Source organism: Neodiprion fabricii, chromosome 6 (genome assembly GCF_021155785.1).
Source record: "Neodiprion fabricii isolate iyNeoFabr1 chromosome 6, iyNeoFabr1.1, whole genome shotgun sequence".
Taxonomy (NCBI): domain Eukaryota; kingdom Metazoa; phylum Arthropoda; class Insecta; order Hymenoptera; family Diprionidae; genus Neodiprion; species Neodiprion fabricii.
Window position 1 is genome coordinate 2400703 of NC_060244.1, and position 26361 is coordinate 2427063.

Below are 26361 nucleotides of genomic sequence, written 5' to 3' on the forward strand. Positions count from 1 at the left end.
GTCACTCATTCTCTGTCCTATATCTGCATGGGCAGCAAATTATGTAAACAAAGCCACGTGGTATTCAAAATAATTCAGATTGCCTTAGGACTTATCTAGTGACCGTTAGCAGTATTGTGTTGGAATTCGACTTCTACTAATCCGTCCATAATTGTGTTGAGACATCCCGATATCACAAAATATGAGTTTCTATTTACAGGCAATCACACAATGGCTGCAAGTGATCTTCAATCGTTGTCTAAAGAGGAGTTGAAGAGATTTGTAAACTCGTTTGATGTCGTTTTGTCGGACTGCGATGGTGCGTGCGATAGTTCGCATCATTTATACAAGGAAAGAAAAGTTACCTATATTTGTTGTGTGAATTTCAGGTGTCTTGTGGGTAGAAACTGAGCCAATCCCTGGATCTCCTCAAGTTGTGAGAAGGTTAAAAGTAATTGGCAAAAAGTTCTTCTATGTGACTAATAACGCCACAAAAACCAGAGCGGAGATTCTTGAAAAATGTGAAAAACTGCAGTATCAGGCTAAATTGGTAAGTTGACGCTAATAATATGCTGACCTAAAGAAAAAAATCTGTATAATTGCAATGGCCCGTGGCCTCTGAATATTTATATAGATTGGTTGACAGGAAGAAATTATGTGTACTTCGTACTTGGTAGCGGCATACCTGAAAGAAAAAAATTTTAATAAGAAGGTGTATATCGTTGGTAAAGAAGCCATAGGAAAGGAACTGAATGCTGTGGGCATTGAGTATGTTGGATTGGGGGTAAATATCTCGTTTTGCAATCCTCTTCGTGACCCGCCACGTTTCACTGAGTATCACATATGACGATACCAATTTTTCAGCCCGATAGACTGGTCAGTGACGCGTTGGAGATGATTCAGAACTTCAATCCAGATCCTGATGTTGGAGCAGTAGTGGTTGGTTTCGATGAGCAAATTAGTTTTCCAAAAATAGCTAAGGCAGCAACCTATGTCCAGGATCCAAACGTACATTTCATTGGTACAAATAGTGACAATCGAAGGCCGTCGCCAAACTCAAACATTTTTCCAGGTGACATATTTTCTTCAAAGCAAAGTGGCTTATTTTTCAACGTAATTATTAACGTGCCAAAGATGTGCACAAGTTCTTTTTTTTTTCGTCATGTGAATTATAAATTAATGTTTCAGCGTCCGGTTGTATGCTGAGAGTGATTGAAGCAGCGGCAAATAGAAAAGCTGTTTTACTTGGCAAACCAGAGCGTTACATAAGCCAAACGATCATTTCCAAGTACGGCTTGAATCCAGAAAGAACTTTAATGATTGGCGACAAGTATGTAGATGGTCTGTGAACAGTAACGGATAGCCCGATTTTCACTTGAATAATCGATTGTGTTAATTGTTCATTTCAGAGGGGACACAGACATCTTATTGGGAAAACGGTGTGGATTTAAAACACTTTTGGTTCTATCGGGTGTAACGAGTCTAAACGATTTAGAAAGATGGAAAAAATCCGACGACAAAGAGGAACGTGACTTAGTTCCCGATTACTATACGGAGAAACTTTCCGATTTATTACCTGTGCTATCAAATTTTTAGAAAAAATAGAATTATGTGTACCTGAACTAATATTAAGCTCATTATTAGAATGCCTAAAGCATTGGATGATCTCAATATGTAACAGATGATTAAAACAAAAATGTCGAATCTCGTAGATGAATAGAAATTTGCGCAACGATTTATTCTTCTAGCTCGCAATTTACATTAACATGTTTTACACGTAAGTGGAGAGAATGAAATTAAAGTTCAAGTATGTGAAAAGATTCCATACTTTGAGTAAAAAGTATTTCCAATGTTTTCACATCGTATCGTAGTTATCAGAACTCTTATCATAGAAACCTGATTGAAACGTTGAAACATCCGTTTGAGTCGGAGTTTCTCTATGAACAACTAATTTTGTAAAACCACCGAATGAGATAAAGACCACTTGTTACGCTATCAGAGGCACGTATAACATACGCTTGCTTGTCAGCTAGATGTATTGAACGTTCTTTCACTTGTCCTTGAATCAGAAGGTCTGTGTCTGGGGTATATCACGTTAACGTTTCTATCTAGTCAAGCTTCTAAAATTAACGTTTATGGAATTTTGAATATAGTATATACTGTATTACCCACCTATTGCTCAACGTATAATTAGTGAGTGCGGTCAAATTTCACACATAACTACTCCTCTTTTGTCCATGAAGTTTAAGTAGTGTCATCGCGTTTGTGTTGAGTCACATAAATATTAAATGTATCTGAAACTACATTTCACTCAAGTAACTAATGTGTATCAGGAAGGTCGCTCAATAGTGGAATACATACATGATATGTGTAAATATTGAGTTTCAGGTCACAATAAAAGCTAAACTTACCTTTTCTTGCTGTGGAAATGGCCGGGGTGGATTTGAAGACTCTGAAGAGACATGAAATTGAGGATATTTTACAAGGAATCGACACCATTCTTTCTGACTGTGACGGTGAGTCAATTTTTCGTATAGTGCAATTACGTTACACTTTCAATTACGTTACACTTTCAATTACTTTTCACTAGTCTTGAACTCAATAAATTTTTTAGAATCATGATTGTGCAATAATTGAAAAAAATTCCAGGTGTGTTACGGTTGGCTACTGACGCTATAAAGGATGTTCCAAAGACAGTTACCAAGTTGAAACAATCTGGGAAACGATTTTTTTATGTTACCAACAACCCAATGGAAAGCCGTGAGGAATTTATTGAGATATCGAAAAGAATGGGCTACTATCCAAAGCCTGAAGAAATTATTACAGTTGCTCTTCTAGTTGCAAAGTATCTTGAAGAAGTGAATTTTAGTAAAAAAGTATATGTCCTTGGAAGCAGCGGAATCGGTCGAGAATTAGATTTGGTTGGAATTCAGCACACAGGAATAGGTGTAAGTGAAATTTCTTTCCTATGAAGCCGTGCTTAATCAGCCTTACAACTCAAATCTCTCCCTCCTTGTTACTTTATTTGTTCCATGTAGATAAACCGCATTAAGACTTTGTGAATTTTCAGCCAGATATTATGGATCCAGATATAAGAACCTATGCCCAATCTTTTGTACCTGATCCAGAAGTAGGAGCAGTGGTTGTCAGTTTTGACGTACACTTCAGTTATCCAAAGCTGCTGAAAGCGGCGACATATCTGAGTGATCCAAGCGTACTTTTCCTTGCTACAAGTGCGGACATCCAAATTCCAATATCCAATGTAGCACTACCCGGTCCTGGTACCCTCCTAAAGTGTATAGAGGCATGCTCCGGGCGAAACGCTACTATTCTGGGGAAGCCTGAGCCATTCATGAGAAAAGTGATGGTCGACGCCTTCAACGTGACACCGAAGAGGACACTGTTCATTGGCGACAAGTAAAGATATAAGGAGACATTTGTGATTGTAGCAATTTTCATATCCTTTCTGCAACTTCATCACGTACTGCGTTCTTTGTGTGAAAAACTTTTTACATTTCTTTTACTTTTTACAGTGCTCGTACCGATATTTTGACAGGGAAGCGTTGCGGTATGAAAACTCTACTCGTCTTATCTGGAATATCTAAAAGAGATGACATCAAAGTCTGGACTCAATCTGACAACCCAGAAACAAGGGAATTCGTTCCTGACTATTACACAGATTCTTTAGCCGATCTTCTTCCTTATCTAAAATGTAAAAGTTCAGATTAGATTCTATTGGGAAATAACTAATTCACGAGGCTGGTGAAACGATTTAAAAAAATGTGCTCGTTGGAGAATAATGATGAAGCTTCAAAATCTTCAAGTGATTTTGAAATTATTACTAGGAGGCCTATGGCTATATTATCGAATTAGATCCAGCCTCAAATTTGAAAAAGTATATCTTAATACGGTTATGGGTCTCAATTTTTATTTATACTAATGTTTGATAAAATATTACACTTGTTTTTCGAATTTTATACAATTTCCTTGAAGAGATTTATTGTTAATAATATTGGCCGTTTCTTTTTACATTCACTTGTATGACATTCATTTTTAGGGTAGACGTAGTTACGTAGTAATTAGGTGAAGAGTACGTGGAAGTTTCATTTAAAAACAATTCCGCCTGCACCAAATGTGAAAGTATGGACGAGCACATGCCTTTTCCAGTCTCTTCTTTCACGTAAAACTCCAACAACAGACAAATAACCGAGAGGAACAAATTTTTTCTAATTTTTTTATCTACTTTTGCGAGATCAATTTTTGCGCGCATTAGTTTCGTTTCCTTGAATCGCGAGTAAATTCAATTTAATTTAGAATCAATTTAAAATAGATCTATATTATATAAAAATTCCGATAACAAGGAATAAATCTTTCACGTAATATGCAACAATCGGTCGGATAAAATCAGTATCTTTACTATCATATTGACTTCTACGTCATTAGCGCGCATTAACATGGCCAAGTACCAGTAACCTGCTGCGTTATGGTGTAAAACATTATTATTTTACAGTTTAAAAAACATGTATTATGGTTTATAGGTACATGTATATACACGTTGTAATATTGTAAATGAGGTCGTACATTGGTCGGCTATGTAGACGGAATGTATTTGCTATCTACAAATCTGAATAATATAGTTTGTAAACTTCAATGTCTCTATTAAAAACGCATTAAATCATTGGTATCGCAACATCGCGCATTCTTCAAAGTTATACTTTTCTCCGCGACTATCTTTCTTACAATTGGAGTCAAGTTTTATATTACTGATATATCGCCCATATACAGATGCGCCAAAATCACTAGCATGATATTTATCTGCGATTTTGGATCTATACTTCTTAAATTACAACGCACGCGCGATCCGTCGTTTCGTCTCGCTATAAAATTGTCCGAAGCATCTGAATTTCTTTGCTGAAACTTTCCCGTTCTTTTTCACACTTTGTACAACAAATAAATTATTTCACTACATACATACATACACACATATATATGTACATACATCTACGCAATTATTAACCGCTGGCATAAAAAAAACAAAAAAATAAATAAAATAAATAAATAAAAACGTATCATAAAATGAAAAAATCATTTTTACGCAGCTGGTGAATTTGTATTGTAGTAGGAAATGCGTTCGCTCCTGGCGAGGTACGCCCACCAATAAAAGACGTTGATAGCTAAAAACAATAGGGGAAAAACTACCCTGCTAGCCCTGTCTATCTTTGAAACCGAATTGTACCTCGGCGTTCTTTTCCGACGTTTTCTAGTCGATATCCTACGCGGAGGCTCCGGCACTGGGGGTGGTGGACTGCACGGCAGGCAAGTCAGCTGCCACTGTCCGCTCGATCGGCGTCGCACTTCCGGAAACGGGATTTCGGAAAGCGGTATCACTTCCACGATCCGTTCTCGACTCGCGGGACACCCTCGGCTGCCTCGAATGCGTGCATTCGATGCAATCGACGATTTCCGCCGCTCCTGACAGGGGTTTAGAAAAAATAACAGCTTCCACAGATCTTCGTTTAGAGAAATTTTTAGTTCCGGTTACCGCTCGGTTCTTGGCTAATTTCATTTTTTACCACAATCGAAAAATATACTTCTAGGTACAAAGTGAAAATTAGTTTTCTAGCCGTTACCGGAAAGTCCAGTATCCGTTACTATTCTTTCTCATTACGATCACTGTTACCAGATTTTCGCGTAACTGTTGCGAAAACTTAATGCTCGTGCAACGATAAATTGACGTTAAAGCCTCGTTTAACTTAAAATAGTGAAATACCCATTTTTCTTTAAAAAAGAATTACCAACCTCGTGTCGTTGGCTAGACCTCGTCCAATCATCTTTATCGCTATCGCTGTCGCTATCCATGTCGCTGAAATCCGAGCTGAAGTAACACTCGCCCGATCCGTATTTGGTGAAATAGTGAACAACAGCAAATTGTATAATTGTCGCAAATATGAAAGCGAACGAGAGAAACACGAAGAAATCCAAGGCAGTGGGATAAGGAACTTTTGGAAGATCGGTCCGCGCCTCTAATCCCAAAAAAGTCATCGTCAGCACCGTCGTAATGCCTGTAAAAAAAAACAAAACCCGCCTCAAATAATAATAACGTTGCTAAAAAAATCTCTTCAACGATCCATGTAAGTTGATTCGTTGCGAGCACTTACCGAGAGAAACTCTGTCAGCGGTTGCCTCGCGATTTAGCCAAAAAGAAACCCAGGAAAGTACAACAAGGAGGATACAGGGTCCGTAAACTTGGATCAGAAAATTTCCCATGTGTCTCTGAAGATGGAAAGATACCATCAGAATCGAATACTCCCCTGAAATATCAGAATAACACACATGTACAGTCGCTCGTTGTCAATAAAAATATTTGCACTTTACATTTTGCTCTTCGCTTCATCGCGTGATCAGCTAAAATAAAACAGAAAAATCGTACAGGATATTTTTATCTGAAAACGATCCGTTCTTCAAGTTCATCTTTTTGCATTGGGATAGAAAAGAGTTGATCCGCAGTCCCTGGCAAAGTTTTTCCCGAGGTTTTTCCTTTAAAATTGGCGTTCCCCGTGTATCTCTGGAGTTCGTATCACCGTTGGGGAATTCCCCTCGTAGATTTAACTCCCCCGTGAATAGCAGATTGCTCATGTATACCTACGCCCGTACAAGATACATACATACACCTGCTTACATGCATAGTATACCGCCTCCGTACGTATCGAGTCTTTCGCCCAGCGCGTTGGTAGAATAAAAAAAAAAAGAAGAAAAACCCGGTTGACTAAATTACTCCGGAGGCGATATGTACCCTGCTTTGGAGACCCGCCCAGCTTCCTTTGCACTCTCGTTCAATATACTCACGAACCGGATATTAGATCCTGGACAAGTTACTCCTCCACCCACCTAGGACCTGCAAGTCCTCTTTGGACTAAATGTCACGCGAAATGGCGTTTCTCGATACGTTGTACAAACGTGTTCACCACACGATACGAAGAGATACACGTAAATACCTGCGGGTGGAGATATTCCCATCATACGAGTTCGCAATTTCATCCCGCTCAAAGCGCCAGACGTTTAATTACGCTGGTATTAAGTAACGTCGCGTGACGAAGAAATTCATGTTATAGGTGAAAATATATCTAAGGTTTTTTCTCGATCTGCTTACTGTGGGTCATTGATGGTGCGGCTGAATGGTTGGCGGTTGGATTAGCGACGAGGTCGAACTGGGAAAGTTTCATATCCTCGGCAATGGCGACTTGTCGAGCCTTGTTCCATTTGTAAATCACGTCTTCGCTCGTGTAACCAACTGTAAACGAAGAGAATCACGACTTCGTTGCTCCGGCGAAAGGGTAGTAATTAGTTACTTCGATGCGAACCGTACAAAACGCGTATACTGTAACATGCTCGAGTATAGTTACACTCGACGTTATAATTAAGTCCGGAAGTTACCCCGGGTTGCCCTCTAAATCCTCGAGCTATTTGTACATCAAACTAGAAATACGAAGCGACCGAGAGCGCGTCGCTTATACACGTATAACAGTCAGGTTCTGACAAGAACTCAAATCTACTTGGATACAAAACAAGTCGTTGAACGTAAATCGATTCTTCGATAAAAAGCATCATCGAATTCTGAGTAAACAAAGAATTTCACCTCTTTCCAACCAATTGAAAATTAACCAACTCCAAAAATCGCTATAACCGAAAGAACAAATAAATCTGTGACAACTTACAGCTGCCAAATTTAAGGGGGCACCTTTGAATGTCCATGGGAAAGTCCTCGAGGTTCATCGGGCAGCCGGCCTTTATCGTCAACCTGGAGAAAAAAAAAGAAAAAAAAGGTAAAGAAGAGGAAGATGAGGAGGAGGATCGGATATTGCGGAGTGGCAAAGCCGGGCTCGTTTGCCGCCGGAGGCGAAGAAGTAACGACGATATCTACACTGCAGTTTGAATCCGAATCCGCGTACCACTTTACCCCTTTCAAATTCTAGTTTGAGTTGCTGAGTGCCGCGAGTTACTATTCCGGCCTGCGGACTGCATTCTGCAGATCTATGCAGCTGCAGGTTACCGATCCGTTTGATTCGCCCTGAGTGGTTTGCTGTAGCGATTATCAAACGTACCAGGGGATCACCCTCCACTCGGCTCGAGATTCCCAGCCATCGAACCACCCCCGCAATCTGCGCTCCATGTACCTCTCTCTCTCTCTCTCTCTCTCACTCTCACTGTAATAGTTCCGAAGCAGGCTATCGAGAGTCGAGCGTGGTCTTGTCTGCAACCCTCGCTCGATTGAACCCTTCGAGAAGAGCGTAATTCAACCACTGAAACTTTTATGCGCCACCTTAAACTTCGGGACGCGGTGATGCCGAAATGATTTACCGGATTCATCCAACTCAGCTAATCCGAGACTTCGTTCGCTGCTTCCTTATTATAGGTATATTTTTCGATCCGCGATGCAGGATGCAGGCTAAGATCGTCCGGAGATGATGTTCAGGATTTTTGTTTATTACGTTCTACAAATTTTCATCCGATACCTCGGATATACCGCTATATCGTATAAGTCGAGCCAATTTCCTTTCCCGTGTGACAAAAAACAATATATAGGTACCATACGTATACGCAAGAAATATGAAATACGTGAAAAAATAGAAGATGACACTTTGAGAAGACTGCGTATATTACGTAAGAGTGAGGGAATAATTATTGCCGGGATAGAGATGAAAGGCCGAAAAGTTTTGGAAAGTTGGAATGAGAAAAAAACAAACATAATAATAATAATAATTGCCCCGCTTCAACGAAGGAGTGCAAACTGTATTATTTTCGCGTTTTAATGTATGCAACACGCGACATCCTTTATACGCTGAGAAACTCAATTCCGCAACGCGGGTTCTTTGATCAAGAGTGTTTCCCATGTTTTAATAGCTTTGTCGATTGGCACAATTTCGCTGCAGCGTCAACGCCCAACTTGACTTTGAATCTGGTAGAGGAGTTGACGAGTCCAACCATACGTGTAACGACGTGTCACCAAATACTTGTTTATTACTTCCAAACTGTACATAGAAGACGCGTTGAGAATGTTGTGTTGCATGTAACCTAAATAATGTAACTTTATAATTGAAGATTCGTCCGAAAACGGTTTCAGGAATGCCGAAGACCATTTCGCGTATTTCATTTTCAGCTTTGTGGCGTAAGACTTTTTTTCTTTTTTTTTTTTTTTTGTTTGTTTTCTTAAATAATAATTTCTTCGCGATAGATCGGTCAGTTTGATACAGCCGCGCTGTTTCTTCGTGAACAATCGAGCCACTTAACTCGTGGAGAGATGAGCCCTTCGTCTTCCTGCCTCCTAAAATCACTCGTGATTTCCTCCCACATTTTTTCACCCTCGCCCTAACGCTTTTCCATCACCGCCTTGATCGTTCCTCCACGTCTTTTCTCATCGCCCGCAACTTATTATCATCTCGCCAAGTTACGCGCACACACACACACACACACATGTAATAGACGTACACGTACGTTTGCATAAATTTCGAAGGATGAAGAAGTTTCGGAATTTTTCTCAGAATTAATCAAAGTTCAAAGCACGCGGTCTCCTTTTTTCAGACCCGAGATAAACGAAACGGAATAGTTCGTAAAACGACCAACTGCCGATCCGACAATATTTTCACCCGAATATTCGAGTTCTAAAAACGGCACAGGCATACTTCGGTGAGTAATTTTATTTGACGAAAAATCCCGTAGACAATCGCGTTGTCAAATATTGTCTCTGCAAAATTCGACTGATCGTCAGCGACGATAATATTATCGAAACATACGTCAGACGACGGGAAAGATTTTTCGCTCCCGTTTCCCTTGGCGATTCCTTCCTTCCCGCCCCTCGATCTGCTCGCTGCAAAAGTGTATAATATACGATAAACGTGAAATAAACACCCGTTTGTGAAAATTTGTTTCCACGGTGATCCACCGATTGGGGGTGAGAAGCGTCGAAAGCTGCCAAGGATTAGCTGAAATGGGTGGGAGAGTGAGTACGTATACATTTAAGCTCAACTCGCTGACATGTGCAACGACACAACGATGAGGGGGAAACTGCGTATCCCTGATGGGGTTGAAAGCCGTCGCGTCTCGGAGCTTTGGAATGTTTCATCGTTCGTCAACACGTTCCACCACCTACGAGGAGGAACCAACGCCAACTGCCTATTCTCCGCATAATTTCATTTCCAATTAATTCCAGGCAATCGATTTTACGGTACACGCAACGTTTTCATGCAAATTTTTCTTCGCTTCGTTGGACATTTCTATATATATATATATATGTACGATACGTAATGTACGATATGATTTAACAGAGGTCTTTTTGTTCGATGTTTCTTTCTTATTTTTATTTTTTTTTTATCTTATTCAAATTTGGGAAAAAAATTAGTCATCCTTATTCAATTCCGAGATGAGAAACTGACGCGATTTTACAGTAGAATACAATTCCGAGACACCCGTTGAGTGATGTCGAGATTCAGGAATTGGCTACGCGTCATTTCGGACAAGTATATCTATATGTGCCGACATACAGGACCCCGGAATCCCGGCCTTAACCGTCGGGGATCACCCTTGACGAATGATGAGGACGTTTCGGTTGTTTCCTTCGGGAAATGAATTGGATTCGTTCCGATTTTTCTTCGCCCTGGTTTACGCAGATGTATTGTTGCAGCGTGAGGGCGAGAAAACGACTTTTAAGACCTCCTTTATTTACACGATGAGTAGAAGAGAGGAAAGAAATTGCTTGCATCTCTCATCCGTTAATTTCTGTTGTACAGCAGTGATTTTGTACGCGCGAAAGTTGAAATTGGAATTTATCTCGTACCGATCGGCGATTGATGGTGGATTATACTTTATGCGTGGTACTATATAAGTATAATAAATATTTTTTCCACAAGAATTTTTACCCTCATTTCTGCAATATTCAACTGCGTATTATTGGCCCGTTGAATTGTTCGAACACGGAATTGAATTTCGTCCGATGGTTGAAAGCACCCGTGTTTTCCGTTTTTTATGAAATTTTTGGAAAAAGACACGAGAGAGGAAGAAGGAACGAAAAATGTATCGAAAGAAATGGTCTGAATTTAATTTTCGTCAGAAATGGAAAAGAAGAAGAGAAGAGACGGTATATTTCGTGGGAGCTGCGCTGCGCTTCCACGAAACGCGAGAGTGTAAAAGCTGAGAGAACTAAAGAGAAAGAGAGTCTCGATGTGGGCGAAAGACACGTCTGATTGATAGGCTCACTATATAAAGTATATGTCACAAGCTAACAGAAAATTGTTGACAAGAAAATTGAGAGCTTTTCGAAAACATTGATGAAATTGTTATGCCCATAACTTATAGGTACCTAAGGTATAAGCTCGAATTTCAGTTACACAGAGATACTGCAGTTCTTATTTATTGCTCGGCGTGTAAAATATGACGTGACATAAGTTACAATACATCGATCTAATTAAAAATGACGAGTCTATCTCCCCACTCCGGGTACGTTAGTAAAGCCGAAAAGATAAAGCTACGACGAAATGGTGAACAAGGGAGAAGAATGATTGTACAATTAGAACAAAGACGATTAATTCGTGAGAACGATGACGTTACATCAGGGAAACGACTAATATTTCACCTCGCCAAATTAAAGCCGATACTAGGATGCTAGGATATTAGGATGGGACGAAGAGGAGGCAGGATTTTGGTGGAAGCGAGGCACTCGCGTTAAAGTTTAAATTTATCTTTTTTTTTTTTTTCAAGCCGCAAGCATCAAGGCGTACGACCTGTTCCGATTCGTCATCTGTGTCCTACCCACTTAAATTTGATTTACCCAGAGATACTGTGGCGTTCAGGGTCCATTTTTTTACTCACTCTCGCTTTTTGCCTCATCCTCTTCTTCTTCTTCTTCTTCTTCTTTGTTTGAAGAAACTTTGAGTTTACGGGTCTAAAGTTTCGCGGCACGAGTGTACCGGGGAGAGAGAAAGAGAGAGAGAGAGAGAGAGAGAGAGAGAGAGAGAGAGTGAGAGTGAGAGGGGCGGGCTATCAAGGGGAGAGTAAAGTTGGTATTACTTGCGAGTTAAGATGCGGTAAAAGATTTTCAATACCGGCGCCCTCTATCAGGAATTGTTTAACGTGCTCGAGTGTTAGCTGTCTGGAAATCTAGCGGGAATTCTGACAATAAGTTAACGAAGAACCGCGAAAGCGTATTTAATTAAACATGCAGAGCAATCTCATACAGCTTTCGCCGCCGCGTTGAGAAACTTCGGAAAGCCGCGTTACATGCCTATATTTCATTTCCTCTCCGACGCCTCTCGTTTGCTCTCGCAGTAAAAAGTATTCAAAACGAATTGCAAAAATCATTTGTCAAATTATTCGAGACGAATTTTGTCTCGAGTAATTCGCATCGAGGGTTCGAAAATTTCGGCACTTTTTTTTGCACGGAGAGGCGACCTTGTTCGGCAGGATTTTGTACCTATGTATTAGGTAAAAACGTGGCTTGCCACGGATGGAAGCGGAAATAGAAGCCTAGGGGATGTTACAGCGGCCGGCAGAGGATCACGTTTTCCAATTGTTTGCTTACCGCGTTATTAGCGTGGGCGGTAGCAGAAAAAGCTCGCTTTCCTACATCTAGTCTCGTTTTTCCATCCAACTTTCTTTCTTGCCTGGACCAATAAATCCCGAGGTACTTCTTGCGAGGCGCGACGTATACTTTCGCGAATATCACGTTTAGCAAATACTTGCGTACCTACGTTATACCAAATACTCGAGTGGTATGCTCGTCTTTCCGACGTGAGAGGGTAAAAGAAAAAAAAAAAAAACACTGCCGTCGTGCGATTCGAAGATGAGGGAAGAATACGACAGGGAAATATGTAGCAAAAGTATGGAAAATTATTTGCTTGATTGGAAACAACGAGTTTATGTATCTTCCTAACTCGAAAGTAACAACGTTTGTTTCCTCATCGACCGAGCTGAACGAAAGCATAATTTAGGTAAATAAAAAACGGAAACGATGTGATAAAATTGAATCGACGAACCAATTCGCTTCTTGTTTTAATTAACGCAAATTGCAATACTTTGGCCAACTTTTTTCCACTCCTTTGTTTTCTTTCGCGCTGCACGCAGAGTCTTTATTTACCACGTCGTAAGATAATATTATTCCCGTGCCAAATTATATTCACCACTTAGCCGATGAAAAGTTCGTTGGGTAAAAACGCGTTGTAACGACGAAAGGTTTCCAACCGCTTGCCAGGAGTTGATTTTTATTTTCACTCTTCGTTTACGCGTCGCTGCTTATGAATTCGCACATCGATGCAACGCCTCTGGTATTCCCTTGGCTCTCGATTATTCCGCATTATAAATCCGTAGTCTATTTCTCTTTGAGTTACTCTTCGGAAATTTCTTCGCCGCCTTCGTAAAATAACGACATCTAAATGGCACGGCAACTTTGTCGATCCTAAAACGACTCCGGCAGATACGCGTCTTCTCAACTTTATCTTTTCCCGCTTAAGCGCAAATCTCTACAATCTGAACAACCGCATCTCAACGAGCGGAGCCTCCGACGTAGGGACGTGAAATCATTGATAAATCATCGCCAAAATCACTCTCTTTTAAGCCCTACGAGAATTTTTTTTCCCTCTTATTAATCCCGCACCTTCTCCTAAGCCGGCTCCGACGAGGTTTCGAGGAGGACCGAATTCATACAGAGTTAATGAAAAGGCGAATTAGCGCCTCGGATCGGATATTTCACGTCGGCGTGAATCGCACGATGTGCAAAAGGAAGTGGAATTAGGCAGCTTGAGTTTGACGTTGGCCCTCACCTCGAGCTGTAAAGCACCCTCCCGTCCTGATAAAGCCTGACGAATCTGTTCGGGCTTGTTATCGTGTGAAGGTAGCTCTGCTTCCCGTTGTAAAAATAGGTGTCGGGCTTCCATATCCTAGCGAGCATCGATATGCTCAGGGCCAGGGTCTCCTTACCGCCCTTAAACGCCAGCCGTCTGTCGACCCAGGACTGCCGGAAGTAGCAGTCCATAGAGTAGGTCTGCGCAAGGCGTACACGAATCACACAAATTTCCACAAATTGATTACAAACCAGGTAAGCGGTCGACGAAACATGTCGCTCCGAAGCAGGAAGTATTATAATATCAAGGAGCGGACGTATCAAGACTCCGCGTTACAAAAGTGGACCAAATTTTGGTCAAAAGTTTGCAGTACCAATAGCGCCGCTCGCAGCGCTGGTATCGTTTGTTCCGATGCGTCTGATGGCTAGCAACGCCAATAAACCGTCAAACTTCTGCGCGCGCATACTCCCGATGGAACATACGAAGCCAGCGCTGCGAGCGGCGCTATCGGTACTACGAACTTTGTACAAGAATCTGTTCCACTTTTGCCATCGGACGTATAATAAGCGAGATATGTCTCCTCCCTAATACCAAGGTCCGTGTAAACAGACGAGTGGATAGAGGAAGGTCTTCGCAGGAGGAATTTTCCGAAGGGTTGTTAATTGGTTTTTTTCTTCTTCTTTGAATCAAGTTTCAAGAATCAAAACTTACACATTGTACAGAAAATGGAACAAACACGGCAAACAGGCAAAGACCTTCCATTGTCCACTCGTCTAATCTACGGACCTTGCCTGATGTTACTTCCTTCTTCGAAGTACCGGCAATCTCACCATGTCGACTTCGGAAATGGGTCCCATGCTGCGCACCATGATGTCGACTTCCACCGTCGCCGGAGGGCCGCCGAAATCCGGGCGAACACTGTTGTCGTATCCCCGCAGCAGGTTGTCGAGAAGCTCGGAAATGTTGCCGTGGTTGTTGCTCTGGGTTCGCTGTTTCCTCTGCAACGACGGTTTCGAGCCGGCGACAGCTCTGCGAAGAATAATCCCCGATAAAACTTCGCAGGGACGTTTCTATCGCGAGCTCGTCGCTCTCGTTTTTTACGAGAACAATCTGCAGGCGTGCGGAGTAACGAGAAAACGAGCAGAAAAACACTAGAGAAATTTGAACAAATATTGGGAAGGCACAGGGTGAAGGGGGAACAGGAGAATATCTGCGGAAATTTCCCTCGCGTAGAACCGCGAGGCGAGCTTGAGCTTTGCGTTATAGACCGACGGATTCGGTGAATCGAGTGGCCTGGTTGCTCAGTTGGATTTTCTGGCATCGGACCACGCCGCGCCGTCTCTCCGTATTCTGGATATCGGATTTCAGCTCCTCGGCATGCCTCCGTGCGTTTCCGCAGCCTGCCGCATGTAAAACTCGTGTCGTGGATTTGCTGGGAGAAAAAGAAAGAGGATAAGGGAAAAAAGAAGAGGGAAAGAAATACCGGAACCTTCGCACTGATATGCAAAAGAAGCGACAAACGTGCGAGATGAACAATTTAATTAATTAAAACGAAGTTATCCGTGATTCCCCAAATTCGGACTCGATATTACAGCTGTCGAAATGAATTTCTACTCGCACCAACAAATTACCGAGCTTTTGTTCTCAGAGATGAAATGGGATCGGTGAACGGCGGCGTGAAAAATCCGCACGAAGAATCGTTTGGAATTTCATTCTAAACGATGTTCAGTCCACGTTTTTTACCTCGCAGTTTGAATTCTCAGGATCGACAATGCGGTGACCTGATTCTCTCTTATTTTTCGCCAATTTTTTTTTTTCGCACACGGACGCGTCGTTTGGCTACCCTGTTTCGCTTCCACCTCCCATGAAATTAGGTTTACTAATTCTTCCGGCAGTTCTTCGCAGAGTTTTAATCTCGTCATTGAAAAGTTGGAGCTTTTCCGAGGTTCGGAAAATTCGGCTAGTCGGAAAGTCGCGAGATCAGGTAGGTATGTACGTACTTCAACGTAAGGCTAGGCTGAATTTTAAAACGTCAAATGGAGGGAGACGAGGAAAAAAAATCGACGCGCCAAGTCGCGATTTGTTTGGGAGGAATTATACCCTGAGAAGTGTGCAGCTGCAAAAACGACGAGTCGTTAATACCGAAGCTTGTTTGTCGTCTCGCTTAATTGCCCATCTCGCGCCGTGTAAACTTATACCGATATACCATACATATTATTATCAACTCGCCGTGTCTCGAGACTCGGTTAATTGAACGTATACTCACAGAAACGACGCGTAGGTTGTCAGGAGGTTCGCAATTGCTAGGAGGGCAAGTTTCCTCATGATTTTCGCATCGAGTCGGCCTGCATTTCCTTCACTTATTATTTCCCACACTTCGTCCTCCTCGTCCTCGTCCCCGCCGCCGTCATCTTCCTCCTCCTCCCGCTCCTCCTCCCTCGGCGTGAATCTGCAACAGTGAAAATTTTAGCGATAAAACCTAGTTTTTGCACAATCCGTCATCCCACAGGTAGGTAAACGCATCAAACCGAGCACACGCGTGTCGAGTCAAAGTGGAGTAACTCGATTTACGTGAACTTTGTTACCCCGTGCTTCACCGGCAACGAGGGTAATAATTGAGCGGAATTCAAAGAGGGCTCTGAAGCCTGAAAAACCAAGTTAGCAAATCAAGAGCCTCGGCTTTCGATGTTATCGCAGCACAAGGTACGATCCGATTCAACCCTTACGTAATACCGAGAGCGGTATCGCTGTTCGTTGCATAACGAGCATTTGAATAATTCGAGGATATTTCCAATGAAAAACAATTTCCGCTGGTATTCTAAATTATACCCATCGTTATCGGGTATTTGAATATTCCCGAGTTTCCCCGAGTTACGAATTCAGCCGCGTCAATTCGAAATAATCGCCAGCAATCGGGCAGGACGGGTGAAAAATATTGACGTTTTCGTAATCAGCGATAGTGATTCAATAATGACAATGCGCGCATCGCGAATGCATAAGGGGTTTGGGGAGGGGGAGTGGATTTTGCATCAGGCCACGCTCGGTTTGTCAAAGCCAGTCATTCGTTCCCGCGGGATGAAAATCAACAAATCACCAGATCCGTATCCCGCTCATTTGTTACTCGTTGCAGTTCCCGGTGTGCGTATCTGCTGCAGTATGTCATGCGAAACGATTCCGTTCAAATATTGAAGGAAAGGGTTTTTTTTAAAGTGGAAAAAACCAAACGATCGATTACGCAAATCGTAGAGAGAAAAAAAAAAAAAATAAATAAAAAAAACAAGCAAAGTATCCGAGCGGCGTCGAAATCGGGACAAACGAATCGCGGGTTATTTGACAGAAGAATCCCCAGGCAACGTGGAAAAACAACCGTTCATTTTCTGTGAAAAATTGAAGGAAATTTTCGGGAATATGTGCTTTCATTGAACACCATCAAATTCCGGTTTTATGAAAATTACGCGACATTTTTATCGCACAGTCGCCTGGATTTCCTCGTCCTCGATTCGCATCCCGGCAGAATATTTTCGGCGATATCAAATTTGCCCGTAGCCTCCAGTGATTCAGGTAAAGTGTCTCTCGGTTTCGCAGCGTTGAAAATCTTTTCTCGAACGATTTTATTCTTCTTCCTCTGTCGAACTAAGATCAAAAACTTTCGCTCAAGTGAACCGCGGCAAGAAAAGCAAGACAAAAAAATTAAAAAAAATTAAAATAAAAATCTTCGTTCTTTTACCAACCATTGCCCGTATCCTCAGATTTTCCAATTACAAAATAAACCTTGAAACGTGTTGTATATAGAGATTAGAAAAAAAAAAGTTCCCAGGTTAATAACATATCTTCAATTTTCCCTAGAATAATTACGTAACCTCGGAACGTTGCTAAAGTGAGAATTCCAGTGCCGCGAAAGGTTTCGTTATTATTATTATTATTATTATTATACGTATACGCACGTGTACGGCATCGTGCGCCTCGCTGCACGGTGAAACTGTTTTACATGTTACTCAACCCCGGTCGTGTAGACGGGTCGAAAATGCGGTAGAAGATGACGCATAGGAATTAAAAATTATTCAAATCCGTGCTTCCGCAGCCGATCCGAGTTTCCACCGCGTGATGCTGGCCGCGTGACGATCCGGACAGTCAGCCAGCGATCCCGTAGATCGTTCGAAGATCGCGCGGCCGATCCAGAGTCGAGGCGAGATGGTTCGGGCTTCGAACCCCCGGCTGATGGCCCGGGTCCTGGAGGCCGTCAAGCACCTCGGCGAAGGGCGAGGATCCTCGGCTAAACAAGTCCTCGAGGTGCTTCTCAGGCAGGCGAACGACGACCCGCCGACTAGAAACCTCGCGATGCAGGTCACTGATTGCTCTCTAATTTACCCACACAATCGACAAGCATCTCGACAAAAACACCCGACCCCGAGATCGGACGAGTTGCGGAACCTTCAAAGCAGTTGCTCCGGCATCAGATTATAATTTTGCGAAAACTCGCCTCTCCGGTTATCGTCGACAGTCTGATGGAATTCTTTTGTGCCATTTCTTTCCTCCAAAAAGCTCTTGGAATTTTTTTTACATCGCTTGAGAAATCGCTGTTAGGGCACTTTTCCGATTTTATATACGTTCCGTGTTTGACTTCCTTGTTTATTTAAAGAATTGATTTTTCACTCAGAGAAATTCGACCGATTTTCAAAAAGCTTCCAAACACGAGATCGGAGAATAATGTTTAACAGAAACTTGACGCGTCCGCAGGTTCATCGAGCCCTGAAAAATGCGGTTACGGCGGGTCTCCTGCAGTTGCGTAGCGGGCGATACAAGATGCTGATACCTTTGAAAACGGGCGTGAAGAACCGTTCCGGAAGCGGGAAAGCGGTCAAACCGAGAACCGGAAATCCGGCAGCTGCAGGAAGGAAAAATGAGGATATTGAAAAAGCGACAGATTCACCGAGTCCGCAAGCTCACGACGCTCGTCCAAAGAAGAGGTGCGGATTGTTTGTTTGTTCGATCAAGCGAACGGACAAATTTAACAGTTTGTATGAGAAAAGCTGCGGCTAACCGGTTTTCAATGATTCGCTTCAGATGTTCGCACTGCAAAAAGCACAAGCGAAGATCGAGCAAGCGTCACAGAAAGCGAAGCTCGCGGAGGCGAAGACGTCCTACGAGACAGGCGAGGGAACGAGAGTCTCGGAAACGTCGTCGTCAGGGTGACGAGGAGGTTTCGACGCGGCCGGACCGACACCGAAAATCGGACTCTCCCGGTGCCCGAACGGTTCCTGGTAACGGGCACAAGTCCGAGAAGCTGGGCAAGAAGAGGAGGAAGTTGGACCAGGAGAACAACGGGCAGGATTACGAAACCCACGATTCCGTAATCGGGAATCGATCACCCTCGTCTTCCGGGTCCGAGTGCGAGAAAGACGAGCCTCAAAAAACCACGAGGGAGAAACCGAGCTCAGCAGGTAAGGAGGTCGATTCGATAAGTCGAGAAACCGAAGTTTGGCAATATACGTACACTGATATCCAAGTATGTTTTTAGTTAGATTGAAGTTCGTTTCATTAAATTTATCGCACAGGTAGGAAATTTCATTCTTATCGTCTCTTTTGAACCTCTTTTTTGTTGAAACTGTTGAAAAATAAAAAAAAATAAAAAATCACTTCATAATATCTGGAGCGATTTTGTCAGGCCGTAAAAGAGACTCCTCGTCTCATCGAAGAGGCCCAAACGTGCGAAGAAGGAGTTCGATGAGAGGAACACGCTCGCCTCGGCGAACCGGAGGATCGCATCAGGGGGGATCTAATCACCGCTGCACGATGGATGCGGATGCATGCGAAGACGGGGGGATGGATCGCTGCGACGACGAGACGCAGGGTGAGAATGTTCACGATAATTCGGACGAAACGATCGACGTTGAAAAAGACGCGGCAGCGGCAGCGGCAGCGGACCGAAACTTGCGGAACAGCGGCAGCGACGACAGTCTTTAGATTTAAAAGATTTTTGAGAAAAGAAGGAGGGACGAAAATATATTAGGAGACTGAAACCCATCGGAGGACAAAAGAAGGAAATCGAAAATTTGGAAAACGTTGCGAGCTTGCAGGATCATTAGTGCCTAATTTGTTCGAATTGATCGTAGATCGTGAAGCGTCGATCTTTCTATACCGTCTTATGATAATAATTATTTACTTTTTGTCATTTACATACGAAACATAGTCGTCCCGTTTTCATACGCATGCCAAATGTATATACATGTATTTATATGTACCCCTCTTGTGGAAATATATATCTATAACATATATAAAAACATGCGACGATCCGTGTGACTGGAGATTTGACTAGATTTAACTCGGTCTCCGACCAATAAAAGTTTTCCGTCATATTAGTCCGGATCGTCGAAGTTACTCCCAATTTACACCCTATAGATATATCATAAATTATATCGCGTGTACTTTTGTCCCCGAGCTTTCGCTTCGCGCAGAGACATCCCCGAGTGCTTCATAACTCCAAACATGTATAATCGGACACGAACGCGATGTGGATGTGCATGTTGTTTCCCTCATTTCTCGCTCGATCGGTTGAATTATTGTTATTATTATATTCGCCCGAACGTGTCAAGAGCGACAAGAAGTTTCAGTTATTTCAGCAACATTTCGGGGAACGTTCTATAACGAATACGTATACATACTTATACCCGTACACATTGTATACATATACGTACACAAAAATCTACCAGCATGATATGCTGGTTATGAATTGTTATCTTTTTTTTAAAATAGTCGTATCAAATACGTATACAATTTTTGAGCGGATTCGAAATTTTCAGTGATTCTAAAAACTCAGCGAATATACCTATATATATCGTATTACACCTGTAGAGACGAATATGTTGGGTTGCATATAACATGCGTGAGGCAAAGTGAAAAAAAAAAAAAAAAAACTATCCTCTAGCTAATTCTCAATTTTAATAAATGCAAACAAGAGAGAAAAAAAGAGAGAAAAAAAAACCGGAGCAAGTTGGCTCAAAGAGGAAATTTCGGGATTCCCTAATGAAAATCCATTAATTCTCCGCAACACGTCCTGCAAACACGTCAAAGAAATTTTTAATATCACGTCTTACTTTTCACACGATTCCGTTATATTAAAGTAAATATTTTCCTGTTTATCAACACTCTCATTATCACCAGTTTTACATGGAAAATATTCAATAAACATGGGGAAGTAGAAATTTTCGCGGGTAGTAGAAATTTAATTCATGATTTAGGTAATATAATAATTATACGCATTCACCTCTCCTTTTTTTTTTATAAACCGCTCAAATTACAATTTATCGGAAAGGGAAACGATTCGCAAAGAATTTGTTTTTCATCAACGTACTTCTATCTTATATGTTTATATACTTATAAATAGTTCCGGCATCTCGTTAGCGACGCGCACATTGTGCAAAATATAAAACGTGTGTGATTTCACGAGGGTGAGAAGACGTCCATGTATGGAATTCCCACCGGGGGGATAAGATTGAAAGGAAGATCTTATAAAACGACGCTCTCGAGTTAGTCAGTCAGTTCGTTCGTACGTACGTTTGTTCGTTATCGGCAGACGCTGTAATCACCCTCATATTTCAGTTCGTCGTCGCCGCCATCGCGTCTCTTCGTCAATCTCCCTGCAGGGAGCGAGCGAGATAGAAATATTTCATTCCTCCACCGCCAGCTGCCCCGATTTTTGTCCCAAGAAGGAAATAACCCGCGTTTCCGTTCGTTCAATTTTTGACCTCTCCTGTAATACGTAGCTCACGATCAAACTTACACCCGGACGTTCGAATATAATTGTTACACTCGACAGAGAAATGTTGACGATTTGTAAGTTACGCAATTATAGGTAATTCTGAATTCGGCATGAAGTCTGCAGTAAAATAAGAAAGCCTGAACTGACCGTATTGGGTGTTGAAACTACAAGTAATACGTAAGATTCACGTGAAATAATTGTACCTACGAGATAGAGATATCTGAAACAGCGGCGTTATTTTACAACGATTATCAATTGATCGTGATAAAAAATGCGTGTGTATTGTGAAACGATAATTTCACGATATCGATCACGTTTAATTGTGAGGATAAAGTCAACATTTGACTGTAACAATTATTAATTCTGGCGCAAATTAAATACCGGATAACTTGAAACGATTAATCAACTCTTACTGTAAGAGAGACAGGATTGTACTACCAATTCTGTAATTCTACTCTCGAATCCAGAATCTATGCGATTAGACTGATCAGCTGCACGATATGGAGAGTATACTGATCTGATCGATTCGTACGAGGTTAAAGTTAGTAACGTTATCGGAAAAACTCTATATTTTCTTAATTTAACAACGATTTTGAAGGAACCAAGATTTCGAAATATGAGAATGTTTTGTTTTATTATGGTTTACCGAATTTCAGACAATTCCAAAATCGCGAAATAACGGCTTGTCCTCAGCATAAGAAAAAATAAAATGTAGATTTTACATACCCTGTGGTGAATATATGGAGAACACTTTTTTGGATTGAAATCTAGGTACATTAATTGTAGCAGATCTGTCAAAGCATATTTTAAATCATACCATTGGTTTTGCAACTCTTATCATACGAATTGTAAAATTGCCAAAATTGCTGTAGATTCAACTCCAAAAAAATGCTCTCCGTAGTATATGTATCACAGCAGATGTAAAATCTTGTACAATATTTTTCTTTTAGTGTGTAATCCGATGGTATTATTCGTGCTCCAAGTATGCGAAGATAACGAGTCGTATTGAATAGCCGACTGCGATAATTGATACAAGTTTATCGAGATCGTTTTGCGAGTATCATCGACACGTCGCAATTGATTGGTTTGCACTTAGTTCTTATCGTACGCACACTGTATTGAACGGTATTAAATTAACCCGCTCGGTTTGCCCGCGATAATGCGTTTTCAGCTGTAACACGTGCGAGGGGTGGATGAATTCCATTTTAGGGATTAACGAAAGTTGTAAGCTGAAAAAATACCCGATAATACCCGGAGTGGCACGTCGCGCAAAAAATTGGAAACACATTGCGGACATTCGGTGTATTTTGATTCTAGAATGAATCTATGTAATAATCACAGATGGCTGCTACGTGAGAATCCGCAGGAATTTTAAAATCGATTAGTTTCACTCGCAATCAAACGGATGATAAATCGACTTATACATCCCTTCGTTAATTCATCAAACTAATTTTCCCCTCGTTCCTATATTCTACATCGTAACGAAATTATCAGCTAAGCATGAACCACTGAAAATTTTGAACTGTCAATTCGTTTCGTGTTTGCGAGTAATTTTTTCCATCGGATAAAAATTTAAAAAAAAAAAATAAATAATCTTCACTCTTACCAGAAAAGAGATGTATTCTCGAAAGCTGGAATCACTCGTTTTTATTATCTGCACTTGGACGAAGTCAACTGCAAGAGGTCCGTACACAGACCGGTGAATTTTTCCACAAAAGTCACAAAGAAACCGTCATTTAATTTTACCACTGCGGCTGCACTTTGTTAATATAAAAACGAAACTGTACAATGCAGGCTAACCAGAGATAATGCTGACAAAAGAAAAAAATAAATAAATAAATGAAATAAAATAAAAAAAAAACCACACACACACACACAGAGGCACACACAATTTGCACGCAAAGGGAGAATTTCGTCGCACTAATTGACCAATAAATCAATCAATCAATCAATTGAATAATCCGCACGATTATCGGCTTACAGGAAATTCGTGGGAAATGAAATGGTCAGGGAAAAATTCTTCATCCTTACGCCGATTCGCGTAGGGTTTCTACAATATTGCGAAAAGCACGTGGCCGCGCCACGACGCGCACTGACGATCGGTCCCTGACAGCTGTTGGCCGGGGGTTGGGGTTGTCGCAATCCCCCCCCACCCCCTCCCCCACTCCCCCCACATCTATTCTCCCGCCCTCTAGTTCTGCTCTACAATATTCACCAAAGCGTAAGGCGAGAGACGGTGACTGACGCGTGGATGCTCAATCTGGAAGGGAGTCGTCTTCGATTCTCGAATACCATCGTCGATTAAAATTTGAAAAGCACGTTCGTGTAAAGCTCTTTCGAGAGATTCAAGATTCCAGTGGCGATTTTTATCACGATACGGAGAATTTGTTGAAATAATAAAAGAACATTGTACACCGCGCAACAACTCGACATTTGTACGTATTGTTGATTGTTTCGATTAATTCGTTCTGCAATATTTCGCGACAGTCTTGTAATATTTTCAAATTCGATATTTAACACCTCGTCGAAGCGTCGGTATTTTGAATTTTAACGAAAAGCCAAAGGAGGACGCGAAAATCGATTAGATCGTAAGGTCGGGAATGTTGAGGACTGACGGGGAGAGATCGAGACGACTTTCTTATTAAAATCATAGCCGCGCGGAATTACATTGCGACATGTTTTATGGATCGGTTTGCGATTGCGAACGTCTATCCGTTCGCTTTAGGGTCTCTTCCCGACAGTTCGTATATGATGTCGTTTGTAAAAGTATACGTGCAACATCCCGTATACGTTTCAGAACTAACCCAGAGCTTCTACGATAAATCAGCATTAATAATGGTATTCCAATATAACATAATATCGTAATAAGAATATAAATCGACTGATACTGAACTACCGCTGACCGGGATTTACGAGGAATTATAATTAAACGTTCGCCGGCCTTTCTCACAGGAGCACTTTGCGACAAATTGCTGCACCCAAATTGTTCGTTGTTAATTTAAAAATATATACATACTTTCTCTCGAATTTTTTTGAAAAATACAGTAAATGAAAAGAAATGTGCAGGGCGTCAATAGTTTGTCGTCTTTTTATCACTCTCCTCGACTAAATTTTTATTTTTTTTTCTTCATTCACTGTAAATCGACGAAATTTCGTTTCACCCTGAATTTACTTGATTTACCGATAACTGTACATTATGTACTGCCTCTATTTGACTAAAGAATGATTGTACATACATAGAAGTATGTATACATAGATCCTATCGGCCTTCAGCTGAGAATACAGCTGGCATTTTTAATTAAGTCTTTCAGAGTCCCCTTTTTGAGCAGGGTCTCCGTTCTATAAGATTCGCATTGTGCCGCGGTGAACCACGTGGCACAATCTATAAAGGAAACCTGAGGGTAGAGGTTCGAGTAGTTTTATGATTAAATTTTTCGTTTTTCTAAATTCTCTCCTTATTTTTTCCAAGCTTTTTATTTTTTTCGCTCATTTTTCCGCAAGCTGTAAATAAACCTGCGTGTCAAGTGCAGCATACAGTATAAATATACCGAGGATTAATTACTGCACACACATTCACAAAAACGACAAGTTCAAGTCGCGCTTATCCGCACAAATATGACAAGCTTCCTAATATCCATTCCAATTTTCAATTAGACTTTGATTTTCCTTAAAAAAAAAAAAAAAAAAAAAACCCACGCGGTTAAATGTAATTACGAATCTCTCGCAACCGGTTGCAACAATGCGAAGAGCAAACGTTGACTCTGCGATTATCCGTACCCAACTACACAAGCTTAAATTGTCAAATATTTGTCCATCTTGGGTGTATTTACAAATGGAATTACAACAGTTAAAGTTGATAACAATTGAAAACACATTGCGAGTAAAAGTTTTCGCCTCCATCCTTTAACATCTGCATATATACCGCATTGTTTGACTGAGCAAACAGGCAAAAACTGCACATTCGGGTTTCCGGCCGGGGTGACTTTTTGGGGAAGGTAAAGCTTCGCTGACTGGCTTTGTACCTGTCGGCTGTTATACAGGAGAATGTAGGTTATTGGGCTCGCAAGAAAGCGGCGGCGGCGGCGGCGGCGGCGGTGAATATCGCTGATGATGCCATCTTGAAGTGCCTCCTCTGGCATCTCGTTCAACCCTTACCCTCCCCTCCCCCCCGCCCCCCCTTCATCCCTCACCTCGGCGTCCTTCCCTCCACCCCGTCTGACTACAGCCATTCTCTCCTACTTCCTCGCCTTGACATCCTCCTGACTTCTGCCGGCCGTTTTCATCCGAGGTTGCGAGACTATTCCGGACGGTTAAGGTGTAATCTTAAATCTCGAGTCTCGCCAGACCGCCGTACTCTATAATCGTTGATCAATCACTCTCGATATAAATATAATGTATTATTCGATGCCAGGAAAGAAGTCCGTTGTCGAATAGGAAGAAACAGAGAGAAAAAAGAAAAAAGAAAAACTTTTCACAGGAATCGAATCTCGATATTTAAACTGTTTATATTATAAAATGAAAGGGACCGTTTTTAGCAAAAGTGTCTTGCATGCAGTGTTCCAAAGTATTAGGGAAACTTTTACGTTCAAGAAGTATGAATTTTTTTCCCGGATCACAGAAACATTTTCGAACAGATATAACTTGACAAGTTTAGCTTTCAATTTTCAAATCTATCTTTTATCACGTACTTGTTTGTAAACTTTTTTCATCCGATTGAGTTGGGAGGGTTAGGGAAAAAATTGATCGGTCGAGAGATGGTGTTCGAATTTTAAACCGACTTTACAGAATTGATGA

The 26361-nt window shown here is 41.5% G+C and overlaps 3 protein-coding genes across 4 annotated transcripts; 2 read left to right on the forward strand and 1 right to left on the reverse strand.

The window, feature by feature from the left end:
- Positions 1–36: 36 nt before the first annotated feature.
- Positions 37–4953, forward strand: LOC124184801. The gene is made up of 10 exons (XM_046574903.1): positions 37–298; positions 369–529; positions 626–763; positions 844–1051; positions 1168–1309; positions 1389–1572; positions 2381–2495; positions 2629–2927; positions 3050–3396; positions 3513–4953. The coding sequence occupies exons 1-10, from the start codon at positions 211–213 to the stop codon at positions 3706–3708; spliced, it is 1878 nt and encodes a 625-aa protein (XP_046430859.1). The 5' UTR covers positions 37–210; the 3' UTR covers positions 3709–4953.
- LOC124184181 (gamma-aminobutyric acid receptor alpha-like) lies at positions 4249–23635 on the reverse strand. Of its 2 annotated transcripts, none has more exons than XM_046573585.1 (10): positions 23599–23635; positions 23174–23378; positions 16075–16257; positions 14639–14837; positions 13788–14008; positions 7695–7777; positions 7130–7270; positions 6138–6290; positions 5779–6041; positions 4249–5451 (listed from the first exon to the last, which is right to left on the reverse strand). In XM_046573585.1, exons 3-10 carry the CDS (start codon positions 16131–16133, stop codon positions 5071–5073), a joined length of 1500 nt encoding a protein of 499 aa, XP_046429541.1. In that variant the 5' UTR covers positions 16134–16257; positions 23174–23378; positions 23599–23635; the 3' UTR covers positions 4249–5070. The 2 variants fall into 2 exon arrangements, with proteins under 2 accessions (XP_046429541.1, XP_046429542.1); XM_046573586.1 differs by having other exon boundaries at positions 23549–23633.
- LOC124184802 (splicing regulatory glutamine/lysine-rich protein 1-like) lies at positions 17962–19772 on the forward strand. The gene is made up of 4 exons (XM_046574904.1): positions 17962–18152; positions 18546–18775; positions 18873–19249; positions 19474–19772. The coding sequence occupies exons 1-4, from the start codon at positions 18000–18002 to the stop codon at positions 19770–19772; spliced, it is 1059 nt and encodes a 352-aa protein (XP_046430860.1). The 5' UTR covers positions 17962–17999.
- Positions 23636–26361: the final 2726 nt, after the last annotated feature.